Source organism: Canis lupus, chromosome 28 (assembly GCF_003254725.2).
Source record: "Canis lupus dingo isolate Sandy chromosome 28, ASM325472v2, whole genome shotgun sequence".
In the NCBI taxonomy this organism is placed as follows: Eukaryota; Metazoa; Chordata; class Mammalia; order Carnivora; family Canidae; genus Canis; species Canis lupus.
In genome coordinates, this window is record NC_064270.1 from 25,900,865 (window position 1) to 25,913,604 (window position 12,740).

Consider the following 12,740-nt stretch of genomic DNA (forward strand, 5'->3'; position numbering starts at 1 on the left):
TATTAGTATTTAAGTTTTGGCGGGAGTCAAAAGTTACACATGGATTTTTTACTTTATGGGGGTTCTGTGCCCCTTAATCCCTTTGTTCAGGAGTCACCTATATTTAAACATTCCCTTCCTTCCTGCTCTTAATAGGCATTTTGGAATTTTAAAAAATTCTGTATTGTGCAATTTGTAACCTTACTTTAAAGAAAACTTAGTTTATTAAAATCATCGTATTATATGTTGAAATAAGTCATGGAGAAACCAAGTAACTTTCTTCAGAACGGGAAGGGAGACCTCCTTATTGTTTATTGAATAGTGTTTGTAGTTCCAAAAAATAAAAGCTCAGAGAATTTTGCTTATTAACATGAGTTTTCTATGTAATTTTAGTAAATTAACAAATGTTGGTCATTGATTTCAACTGCTATAGCAGGTACCAAGGGGAAGATTAATAAGTATGAGACCTAACCTGTATCCTTAAGGAGCTTCTGTCTAATGGAAAACTAGGACCTATATTCTCAACTCTCTAAGACCCAATACCGAGACCTCTAATCAGTATTTTACAATGCTTCTTCACTGTCTTGAACTAAAATTCAGAGATACTCTCTTCTACCTACACATTAGGGAAAAAGTCACTAAAATACAATAAACAATATAAGGAACAAATTAAGGATTTTATAATGAAATAAGTGTGTTGCTATGTAAATGCATGACTATTACTGCACTAAAAGTCATAACTTAGTAGTTAGATGTTGACACTTAAAAATGTGAATGCCATAAGTACAAAGGCAGACTGATGCAGGTACGTTGTATTGGTGATGCAGTATTAGAAAATTCAGTATATGGAAAACAGCACAAAAAATACTTTGTGTTTAAATGGAAAATGGACTTAGATTCTGGACTCAGGGGATTATAAACCCACAAGAATATCTGGCAGACATCCAGAAGTTATGTAGCACACAGAACACTTCATCGTGCTATCCCATCCTTCAAATTGTAGGACACCCAGCATTTCTGGTCCTCAACTATGAAATGCTGCTAGTGTTGCCACCCCACCTGGTCACTAGTGGTAACAATAAAAAAATGCAGTTCTTAATTGACCTGTTGAGGATAACTGACATATGGGTATGGTGACTAAGACAGGATGCAGTAAATGGTAAATGAATGCTCTTACGTCATTTTTGTTCTATCTAGACAAACACTATTTTTAGCCATTGTTTCAGATACCTGAAAGCTCAGAAGAATAAAAAAATGAGTCTGGCTCAGGAGACTCAAAGCTCAAACCATATTTAAAGGACCCTTCCTTTTATTCTCTTTCACGTCACCCTCCTTTATCCCTAAGAAACTTTTCACCTTTTATAAATACACATTCGCATGTTAATCCCCAAGCTATGGGGCAAGACCATGTCTCTTTCAGTCCTAAGTATATTCTTGGTGTCTAGGACAATATGTGGCACATAGAATAAAGTATAGTGTGTGAATAAATAAGGCAGGCAATAGAAATATGGCAAAGATGACTGCAACTAAGTCATACAAAAGGCAAAGCATCTTCCTACCTTCTGCTGCTCTTTTCTCATCCACATCTAGGTCTGAAGTCTCAGGCACAGTTGCTTGGATTTCTGTGAACACTTGGCTTCATTGTGCTCATCTGCTCTTCACTGAGCTCAGGATACGAAGGCCATGGCTTCCCAGGCTCTTAGATGTGGGCCAAGCTTCTGGGAAGGCCTGACTGCTTCTGCAATAAGAATAGGTTTTTCAGTCTCTTTTGTGGCTTTTCTACTGGAAGGCAAAAAAATGTGGGAAAAAAAAGTATCTTATGCTTATCCTCTGTTCTAAACACTGCAAACCTCCTGATCCCAAGATAGGAACTTACCAAGGTCTTCTCGAAGGGATGTAGCTAATATCTAGTGGGAGTGGCTCCTCTTTGGTCTGTGCTTTGGCTGCATACACTTCCTGGAGGAAGCTGACAAGTTGAATTGGGTCTCGAACTGTGATTTAAACAAATAGAGCACACTTTTTAGTAGGGCTGCTGTGAAGCTGGGGATCAGTCATCTTATGGTGCCTTTTGTTTGTATTTAAACCTTTTTATTATAAAGTATTACAAAAATAAAAAGTGAATGAAACTTAAATTTATGGCTCAGTGAACTATCGCAAAGCAAACCTCCCTGCAACTACCAGTCATGTCAAGAAATAGAAGATTCCTAGAGATACCTTTCAAGCCCTAATCCATATATAGTATTCTTCTGTTGATACACATTTGACCCCAGTTTGAGGCTTTATGAAGAAAGCTGCTATGTGTATTTTGTACCTGTATTTTGATAGACACATGTACTCATTTCTTTTGGATATACCCCCAGGTAGAATTGCTGAGTAATGGGGTAATCCTATTGTATGGAAAATAGTCAACAGTTTTCAAAGCAGTTGTATAACTTTGCATTTTCACCAACAGTAAATGAGTTCCACTGACTTGGACAACACATGGTATTAACAGTGTTTTTAATGTTGGCCGTTCTGTTAAGTGTGTAGTGGTATTTTATTATGATTTCATTTGATTATTAATGAGATTTAGCACTTAATCATATGTGTTTTGGCTTCTTAGCCATATTCTTTTGTGTATTGTCCAGGTCTCTTGCCCATTCTTTTTGCTTTTGTTTTTGTTTTTCTTTCTGTATTGAGTCACCTTTTAAAAAAAAATGATTTGGGGCAGTCCGGGTGGCTCAGCGGTTTAGCGCCGCCTTCGGCTCAGGGTGTGATCTTGGAGACCCAGGATCGAGTCCCACGTCGGGTTCCCGGCATGGAGCCTGCTTCTTCCTCTGCCTAGGTCTCTGCCTCTCTCTGTGTGTCTCATGAATAAATAAATAAAATAAAAAAAAAACAACAACAATGATTTGTATGAGATCTTTGTATACAATGGATGCTCTTTTGTTGTATGTCTTATGTATATTTTATTCTATTCTGTGGCTTATCTTTTATCTCTCTTAATTTTATCTTAGAAAAAAGAAAGTTTTAGTTTTATGTCTTTATTTTTTTATTTAAAGGTTTTTTTACTTATTTATTCATGAGAGACATAGAGAGGCAGAGACATAGGCAGAGGGAGAAGCAGGTTCCCTGCAGGGAGCCCCTTGTGGGACTCAATCCCAGGACCTCAAGATCACGCCCTGAGCCGAAGGCAGATGCTCAACTGCTGAGCCACTCACGCAACCTGAAGGTTTTAGTTTTAATTTAGTTTACTTTATCAAATCTTTTCCTTTGTGATTAGTCCAATTCTTTTGGTTCCCAGTTAAAAAACTGTTGTATTGTCTTAAATCATGAGCAGACATTGAATTTCATTGAATACTTTCCTAATATCTGTTGATTTTTCTCCTTATTCAAATAAACTAACCTTACATTTCTAAAGTAAGCCCAAATTGATGATAATATGTTATCCTTTACATAAATTGTTGAATTTAGTTTGCCAGTATTTGGTTTAGGATTTTTGCATCTTTGTTTCTGAGATTACCTTCTATTTTTCCTTCCTGTTAATGTCCTTGACTGGTTTTTTTTTTTAAATTTTTTTTTTAATTTTTATTTATTTATGATAGTCACAGAGAGAGAGAGAGAGAGAGAGAGAGAGAAGCAGAGACAGAAGCAGGCTCCATGCACCGGGAGCCCGACGTGGGATTCGATCCCGGGTCTCCAGGATCGCGCCCTGGGCCAAAGGCAGGGGCTAAACCGCTGTGCCACCCAGGGATCCCCCTTGACTGGTTTTAATATCAGAGTTATGCTGACCTCATAAAATGGGTTGGGAAGTGTTCGCTTTCTTTTTTCTTTTTTCCTCTAGAATTTCTTTCTTCTTCTAATGTTTGGTAGAATTTTTACTGGTGGACATCTGACATCTGGAGTTTTCTTTGTTAGGACGGTTTTTAATCATGGCTTTCTCTATTAAATATCATACAATATCTCTTCTTGTGTCATTCTAGATAATTTTTACCCTAAGAATTTGTTCATTTCATCTAAATTTTCAAACTTACTAGTGTAAAGTTGTTTATACTATTCCTTTATGATCTTTTTGTTTTGAAATAATATCAAACATATTTTTATAGTTTTCAGTATGTAGATCTTTCACTTGGTTTGTATATGAAATCCCTAAGTCCTTCATATTTTTTGATGCTATTATAAATTGAATTTTAAAAATGTCTGTTTCTGATCATTCATTCTTAATATAGAAAAATGGAGTTAATTTTTAAATATTGGTTTTATGTCTTTTAGCCTTGCTAAACTCACTAATTCAAGTCACTTTTGTGTAGATTCCTTGTGAGGGGGGATCTAAAGTAGATATTTTTCCAGGTCTCCATTAGCCCTACTCCTCAGATGTGGCTTTTTGGGGTCTCTGTCAAATACCCTGGGTATTCAGCCAACTTTCTTCATGCTGATGGTTGGAATTCACACATCTTCCCACCTTGTAAGACCTTTAGTCGTAGTTCTTTGGTTAACTATGTGGCAACTCACTGTATTATATGCAGTGTGGAATTTAGCCAGTCTCAAGTGGACCCCTCTAAGACATCTCTTTCTCTGTGTGTTTCTCTCAAATTCCACCTGCTGCTTCCCCAATTTCTGATATTTTTATCAATGAGATTGTTACTAGTTGATGGACTGTAAAGTTTCTTGGTTCCTGTCTTCTTGAAGGAAAAAATTCAGTTGAGGGACTTGATGGAGAATTAAAGCACCAAAGATTTTATTTAGCAAAGGGGAAGTACACTCCAGAAACATAGCAAAAGGGATTGGTCTAAGGGAGAGGGAGCGGTCTCTGCATGGAGACTGGGTGGTCTCTGGCAGTTTTCCATTTGCTATCCTTTCTCCTCTCTTGCTCATCTTTATCTTTTATCTATCTCCTGATTCTGGCAAGATCACAGTGCTCTTTTGGGATTTTCCTCCTTGTACCATGGTCCAGAAAGCATTTCTGAATGAAGCAAATGATCCTCAGAAAGGCTTACCTGTTTCTTTCCCTTCTTTCAGAGATTACAGTCTTTGCTATCTGTTGTCTAAATGTTCGAAAACAGTTCTGCACTATATATTTTTTTCAATTGAAAAGCTGCTTTTAGGGGTAGAGCTTGTCCAGGAACGGTTACTCTGCCCTGGTGGAATATTGCTTTTAACCATACAGTTCAGTTAAATACCAGCTATCGTGATGTAAGTAGAGTCAACAAATATTAAGCAAATAATAATGTGTGACATGATCTTGCATATATTACATTATTGTGAGAATGACTTTTTAAAATTAATTTCAAATGAATACTGCCACATTGATGATTTATTAGTTCCTAAACAAAGAATAATACCCAAGTCCTGTGACACTTTTATCATACCCATCTTCTTTTACCAAATGTATGTCTTTTAGATAGTTATTGGATGTAATTGCTTTAGAGATTTTCTCATTTCTTTGTAAATCCTTTGGAGATAGTCTTTTTTTTTTTTTTTTTTAAGAGAGACATTCACTTACTGAAAAAGAGTATGCACAAGTCGGGGAGGGCCAGACAGAGAGAGAAAATCTCAAGCAGACTCACCCTGGGGCATAGAGCCCAACATGGGGCTTTGTCTCACAACTGTGAGATCATGACCTGAGTGGAAACCAAGAGTCAGATGCTTTCTCAGCTGTGCCACCCAGGCTCGCCTAGAGTCTTTATTATTATTATTGATTATTATTTGGATTGGACTAATATCATATTTTAGAGATAAGCCAGCATGCTTCACTACATACTCATGTAGTGAATATAATAATCATATGATAAAAAATAATCCTGTTTCATTCTAAAATATTACATTCATTTTTATCATAAAACAACTTGCTACAGGAACGCCTGGGTGGCTCAGTATTTGAGTGTCTGCTCAGGTCGTGATCCCAGGGTCCTGGGATCGAGTCCTGCATCAGATTCCTGGAAGGGAGCCTGCTTCTCCCTCTGCCTATGTCTCTGTCTCTCATCAATCAATAAATAAAATCTTAAAAAAGAAAAAACTTGCTGCGTAGGCTTTCTGTCCAGTAATTCAACATCAGATGAATGATTGGCCTAGGTGACTTTTAAATGCCCTTTGACCTTGAGATTCTATTATTCCTCAGCTAATTCAGCAAGAATATCTTGAGTGTCTCTGTAATTGTGTACATTATATAAGAAGAAAAGCTGCTTTTGCCTTTTAGGACGTTGGAGTTTCATTGGTGAGATAATACCTGCATATATATAGTAGGTATCAGTTAAAAAATTGTGTATGATTAGTTGCAGAATGAACAGCACAAACCAGAAATGCCTGAGACGTTAAGTCAGAAAAAGAGACATTGGCAGAGGTAGATATTTATTTCGAAAATGTATTGCTAAGTTATGAAGTATTGTAGTATTCTCAGCAATGGCATTTCTTTAGCAGTAGTCAGGAAGGAGGTGGCATTGGCTGTCTAAATTTGGAAGTTTTGCATCACTAAAGTGCCACCAGTAATTGTTTTAACATGTTTCAACAGAATGAAAATTTTTCATGGAAAAATCCTCATCATATCTGTCATGAGCTGCATCTGTTTAAAAAGCAGTATGAAGAGAATACCCATCTGAGATCTGTCTTTATGGACCGCTAGGTGTTAGAGGAAATCTCTTTAGTTCTTGTAGCTCTTTGAGTCTAGTAGGTTCTGGTCTTTCGTTTGTGTTTAACTTGAGGATCCAGGTCACACTGAGGTTAAGACTATCTTGCTGTGTTGATACTGAAATCTGAATACAGTATTCCATGTTATCCTTTAATTTCTATTCTGGTGTTACAATGATAATTCAAAGCACATTAGTTTTTGTTTTAATATTTTTTAATAAAATCAAATGTAGCATGTATGTATTAGAATAAAAAGTTTAAATAAATTTCCTTCTAAGTGAAAAAGAAGCACTAGAATTTCCACTGTGAGACCTAAAGAAGTATATGATATTTTTGTAATTATTGAATATGAAATATATATAGTCATATATAAATATGAAAACCCCAAATACTGAATTTCAGTGTGTCTAGTTTTAATGTGTTAAAATTTTAGAACTATGTTGTAATATTATAGTAATAATATTTATACTTAATAATATAGTTAATCTACTGGAAAGAGTATCAAAAGCTGGAAATAAGACTAACAGACACTGAAAGCTTTATGTCTTCATTCAAATCTTCTCAAATCATTCTTTAAAAAATGCTTAGTAATCATGGTATCCTTCCACTATCTTTTCTTGCACTGGCTTTTTTTTTTTTTTTTTTAAGATCTTATTTATTCATGAGAGACAGGCAGAGAGAAAGAGAGGCAGAGACACAGGCAGAGGGAGAATCAGGCTCCATGCAGCGAGCCCGACATGGGACTCGATCCCAGATCTCCGAGATCAGGCCCTGTGCTGAAAGGCGGCGCTAAACCACTGAGCCACACGGGCTGCCCTGGCTTATTTTTTAAAGTCAGACTCCTGACAGTGTTTGTTTAAAAGAACAGAAAAATTCTAAGAGCAGTGAAGGGAGGGAAGGAGACAAATAAATACTTTACCTGGGGACAGAATTGAATGTGAATGTCAGTTTTATGCCATACCACAGAACAGTTTTGAAATCTAGCAGGTGAGTTTTTAATATGGCCAATACTTAATAGTCTTTGATAACTGCATTAAGTTGTTTACAGTATTTGATGCCTGGAGAAACTTAAGACAGTTTATGGATGCTTTTCTTTTTTTAAAGATTTTATTTTTAAGTAGTCTGTACACCCCCCAAGGTGGGGCTTGACCTCACAGCCCCAAGATCAATAGTCACATGCTCCACCAACTGAGCCAACCAGGCACCACTTTCTTTTTTAAAAAAAAATTAAAAAAATTTTTTTAATTAAAAAAATTTTTAATTGATATATTTTTATTTACTTATTCTTTTAAAGTTTTACTTAATTATTCATGAGAGACACAGAGAAAGAGGCAGAGACATAGGCAGAGGGAGAAGGAGGCTCCCTTCCAGGAGCCTGATTCAGGACTCGATCCTAGGACCCCGGGATCATGACCTGAGCCAAAGGCAGACACTCAACCACTGAGCTACCCAGGTGTCCCTAATTGATTTATTTTTTAATTAAAAAATAGTTGGCATTCAGTGTTATATTAGTTTCACGTGGATAACATATTCAGTGTTTACCATCTATCATCATACAAAGTTACTGCAGTATTTTTGACTATATTCTCTATGCTGTACTTTTCATTCTCATAATTTACTTATTTTACAACTAGAAGCTTGTACCTCTTAATCTCACTTACTTATTTTGCCCATCACCACTTATCTGGTGAGCACTAGGTAATATATATTGTCAAATCATTATGTTGTACACCTGAAGCTAATAATAACATTGTATACCAATTATACTTTAAAAAAAGAACTTATCTATCTGTATTTCTCTATTTTCTGATTGCCTCATTTTTGAATACTACAGTACCATTTCTGTAGCTAATGCAACATTTTTCTCAGGTCTTCTAAAGGCTATAGTAAGAACCAATTAAGTGTGTATAAGATGACTGGACCAGTTTTGGAGAAAATTTAGAGAAAAAAATTGAAGCAAAAAGAAATTTAGTCTTAATATTACAAAATATAAGACTTTCTCCCCCTTTTATCCCAGTAATGTGTATTTTATTCACCGCGATAAGGGAGAATTTGGCCTACAAATATATTTTGTTAGAAAATTCTTAAAATTTCCCCTTTAATGCTGTGAAAATAGCACGTATACTTCTGATTGGTTTAGTATTATATTTTTTATTCATTTTTGACAGATAAAATAACACAAGAAGATATTGAAGGCATTCTACAGAAATTTACTGGGAATATAATGCAGGTACCTCCCCTGTAAGTTCAATTATTGAATTTGAATAAATGTTTAATTTTTATTTTTTAGTGTTTATTAACATCACTTTAATGAGAAAAAAAGAGGGCTTCATTTTCTGTATAGTGAGTCATGTTTTAATCTGACAACATACGATCAAGTCAAGGTGAGCCTTATTTAGACAGGTTGCAGAACTTCAGCACTCTCTGAGGTAGTGGAATGTGGTTTTCTCTGTCCCTGGATGTTGCCACAGCCTGACATCTATGCTATTCCAGTGTTTATTGGTTTTTTTGATTCTGTGTGTATACCTCAGGGCAGTTCTGGAATGCAGAAATGTCAGTTTTCCTGGAATTGCTGTGAAGGAACCAGTCCAGTCTAGTACTGGTATCGGAGCTGTGATTTATAGTCCAGTTGGTACTTTTCTTTAGGTGTGAGGACCATTTTTTTAGGCCAGGAGTCTTATGCTTCACAATTCTCTGGAACAAATGAAACAGATGAGAGTTAGAATTTATTAAAAGTATTAGAATATTGAGTACCACTGAACCATATTTTTTGTGCACATCCCCATTTCAAGTAGCTTGCTTTTTATTTTTAAAAAATCGCTGAATTGTTATAAGATGTTAGGAGAAGTTACTGATGTTCTTTTAGAATTGAGTAATTATTTCTTAAATTTTTTTTTTTTTTTTTAAGAAGGCCCCACGCCCAGCGTAGGGCCTAGTGTGGGGCTTGAATTCACGACCCTGAGATCAAGACCTGAGCTGAGATCAGGAGTCAGATACTTAACTCATGAGCCACCCAGGTGTCCCTAGAATTTAGTATTTATGTTTTACTATAAAATCTTTATTTTTTTCAAGAACACTGGAATATGTAAAGAGAAATATGTCTTCAAAGTTTTGCCTCAAATGAAAGTCAAAAAATTTTGCAGAATATGAGTAAATGTTATTTTTTCGATCATTATTGTTAAAATAGCTTAAACATTTATATCTATAAGAGCAGTTTTAGAAATTTCTTCTGTTGATTATTCCAAGGATTTTGTGGTCTAAAAATCTTATCACACAAAGCTAAGATCTGTTAAGTAGATTATTTGCTTATTTGCATTTTAGAAATATTTTGGTAACTTTTATGTGAAAATGATTATTATTGTAATGAAAGTTGTTTCAGGGAAATATAGCTGAGACCATTGTGACCAGAGGCCTTGTGCCTTTTTTTTTTTTTTTTTTTTTTTTTTTTATTTTTTTTTGCCTTGTGCCCTTAACCCAGAACCAGGACCAGTGAACATATGAAGAGACCATCTCCAGAGAGAAGGTTAAAGTGTAAAATTGACAATATTGTTCATTGGGTAGCAGATTGAGCTTTAGCTTTAAAAGTATTTAGGAACTCCATCCCTGGCACTGTTAAGGAGTTGATTAGAAAGAAAAAAATAGTTTGTATTTTAGAAAGATTCAATTTAAGAGCTGCTGGTCCTCCTTTCTTTCCATCCCGTAATCTGGAGTTAATCTCTCTCATTCTTTCTTAATCTTTTCTTGCTCCTTCATTCCTTCTCTCCCTCCCTTATCTTGCAAGCTATTCTGCATTAAAGAAAGATGGACAGAGACTTTCAACCTTGATGAAGAGAGGCGAAGTAGTAGAAGCAAAACCTGCCAGGCCTGTTACCGTATACAGTCTCTCCCTTCAAAAATTCCAGCCACCATTTTTCACATTAGGTAAGGTGGAATACTTTGAAATCATTTGTAGTTACATGTACTTTTATTCTGCATTTGGCTACTTTTGTGTATTTTAATGGATTCCTAGTATGTTGAGGATTTTTAACATTTGAATTTAAGTAAAGTTAGGGTTTATTGTTTTAATGGATTCCTAGTATATTGGAGATTTTTAACGTTTGAATTTAAGTAAGGTTAGGGTTTAATAATACCTTTTTGATAACACATTTGTTTTTTTGATAACACATTTAATGAAAATACTGATAGCTACATGGAAGTTCAGAAATGCTTTTCTAAATAGGCTGAATTTTTAATATATCATATTATAAATAAATAAAATCTTAAAATATATATATATATCATATTATAAAGTTGGAGGTAAATACTTTCGGTCTCTAATGGCAAAGAGTGAGGGGTATATACTGTCAAAATTTTACATTTTGTGTTTTATTATCTTATGGATGCTTATTCCCTCATTTTGGCTAATACCTGGTAGTTTACATTTGGTTTTAAAATTTAATTTGTCCTTTTAAAATAGAGCATTTTTAGTTTTTGGATAAGAAACTCCTAAGAGTAGAGTGATTATTTCTCCCCCTTCTTTGTTACCTGCAAGTTACTGCTAAAGATCCTGACAATATGGAAATAATGGGTAAGACAGAAATGTATTCTTGGACGTGTGGTAAATTTTAATTCAGGTTATCAATTTGAATTTATCTATAAATCTATATTTGAAATAAATTTAAAAACCAAAAGGTTTGTTTCTATTGTTTGGAAATTTTATGATCTCCTAGTTGCAGAAAATAGTAGTTGAAGTCATGATCATATATAAGCTATGAAGAATCAAAAGCTGTACCTCTTTTAGAATCTCAGGCTTCTTTAAACTGATCTGCTCTTAATTTCACAGTGCCTACTAAATAGGATTCCCTTTAGAAATAATTTCATAAAACTTTTTTCCCCTAACTTCTGTTGCTTTGACATACTAACAAATGGATGTAAAGTTCCTAAAGGATGTGGTTTTTGTACAGTTAAAAAACAAAGTCATTTCTTTCCTTTAGTGTCCTGATTCTAAGCCATTTGACAAATAATGAGGAAAAACATACTAAAAATGCTTCATTTCATGAAAATGCAGCAGCTAGGTTGGTGCAGTAGATATTACCTGTGAAAGAGAAACTGGAGTTTTTCCAGTTTCCAGCAATAAATTGTAAATACTTATTTTGTTCACTGGAGGTTGTAATAGGCCAAAAGAGTTGTCTTTTCACTAAAGTCAAATATAGTCCAAGAATGTTTACATTCCTGCTTTGATCCTAGTGCTCATATTTTATCTCAGCAGTGGCCCCCAACCTTGAGCTGATGGGGAAAAAAAGAATTAAAATCCCCAGGTTGTGAGTTTTGGTTAATTCCTTCAAGTGGCTTTATTTGTATGATAAGACTGTAAGCAGCAGGAGTGTAGTCCCTTTGTTTGGAAATTCAGGATATCTTGTGGATGAATGAAAATAGTCCAGAGCCTTGCTCTTAACCAATAAACGGTAATATACTGTGTTAAGATGTTTAGATCTGCATTCAGTCTGCAACATTGTGTAATTTTAGTTATTTTGTGATTTCTTTAGGAATATTTCTAAGAGAATGTACAAATAGACTGAACTCTCCATTTACTGTATTTTCCCAAACATAATTACTGTCCCTTATGATAAGGGGTTTTTGTTTGATGTATTTTTTGAGTGTGTAAATCTGAAAATATCTTAAAAATCTACAACTCTTGATAGCAAAGCTGAGGTGTCCAACTATTTAAACCTAATTAAGTGAACAAAGTGTACAAATCTGAAAATATTTTTTTAAATGTACAGCTCATAATAGCAAAGCTGAGATTTCTAACTATTTAAAACCTATTAAATGAACAAGGCTGAAGTATTAATGTTGGTGTGACTTGCCAGTTAATTTAAAATGTGTTCATGAGTTTCTGCTGTTTGCTTTCTCCACACTCTGACTTTTCAATCTCACAAACACATATGCTATTGGATGAATAATTTATGTTTTAGTGCATAAATATTTTATCACTCGATTGTTTGCATAGTGCATTTTTACATTTGTTTAGGGGCATCATTTCTATGTAAAGTGGATTTCATAGGAGGTTAGCAATTTACCATGTCACTGTTAACATTCCAGATGTTGAATGTGGAGGAGGTTTTTATATCAGAAGCTTGGTCAGTGACATTGGTAAAGGTAAGCATAAAGATGAATTA

The 12,740-nt window shown here is 34.8% G+C and overlaps 1 protein-coding gene and 1 long non-coding RNA gene across 2 annotated transcripts in view; one reads left to right on the forward strand and one right to left on the reverse strand.

Moving 5' to 3' along the window:
• LOC118352729 (uncharacterized) overlaps nt 1-12,740 on the reverse strand; it is a 142,929-nt gene that overhangs the window by 84,608 nt on the left and 45,581 nt on the right. Inside the window, exons 2-4 of the long non-coding RNA XR_004810353.2 lie at nt 9,109-9,276; nt 1,856-1,970; nt 1,539-1,717 (exon numbers count right to left, since the gene is read on the reverse strand). This is a non-coding gene — a long non-coding RNA (uncharacterized LOC118352729). The remainder of the gene's footprint in view (nt 1-1,538; nt 1,718-1,855; nt 1,971-9,108; nt 9,277-12,740) is intronic.
• The window catches only part of TRUB1 (TruB pseudouridine synthase family member 1), a 38,942-nt gene that overhangs the window by 22,402 nt on the left and 3,800 nt on the right, over nt 1-12,740 (forward strand). The window contains exons 5-7 of the mRNA XM_025467336.3: nt 8,751-8,823; nt 10,364-10,503; nt 12,664-12,720. Of these exons, the coding sequence (XP_025323121.1) occupies nt 8,751-8,823; nt 10,364-10,503; nt 12,664-12,720 (270 nt within the window). The remainder of the gene's footprint in view (nt 1-8,750; nt 8,824-10,363; nt 10,504-12,663; nt 12,721-12,740) is intronic.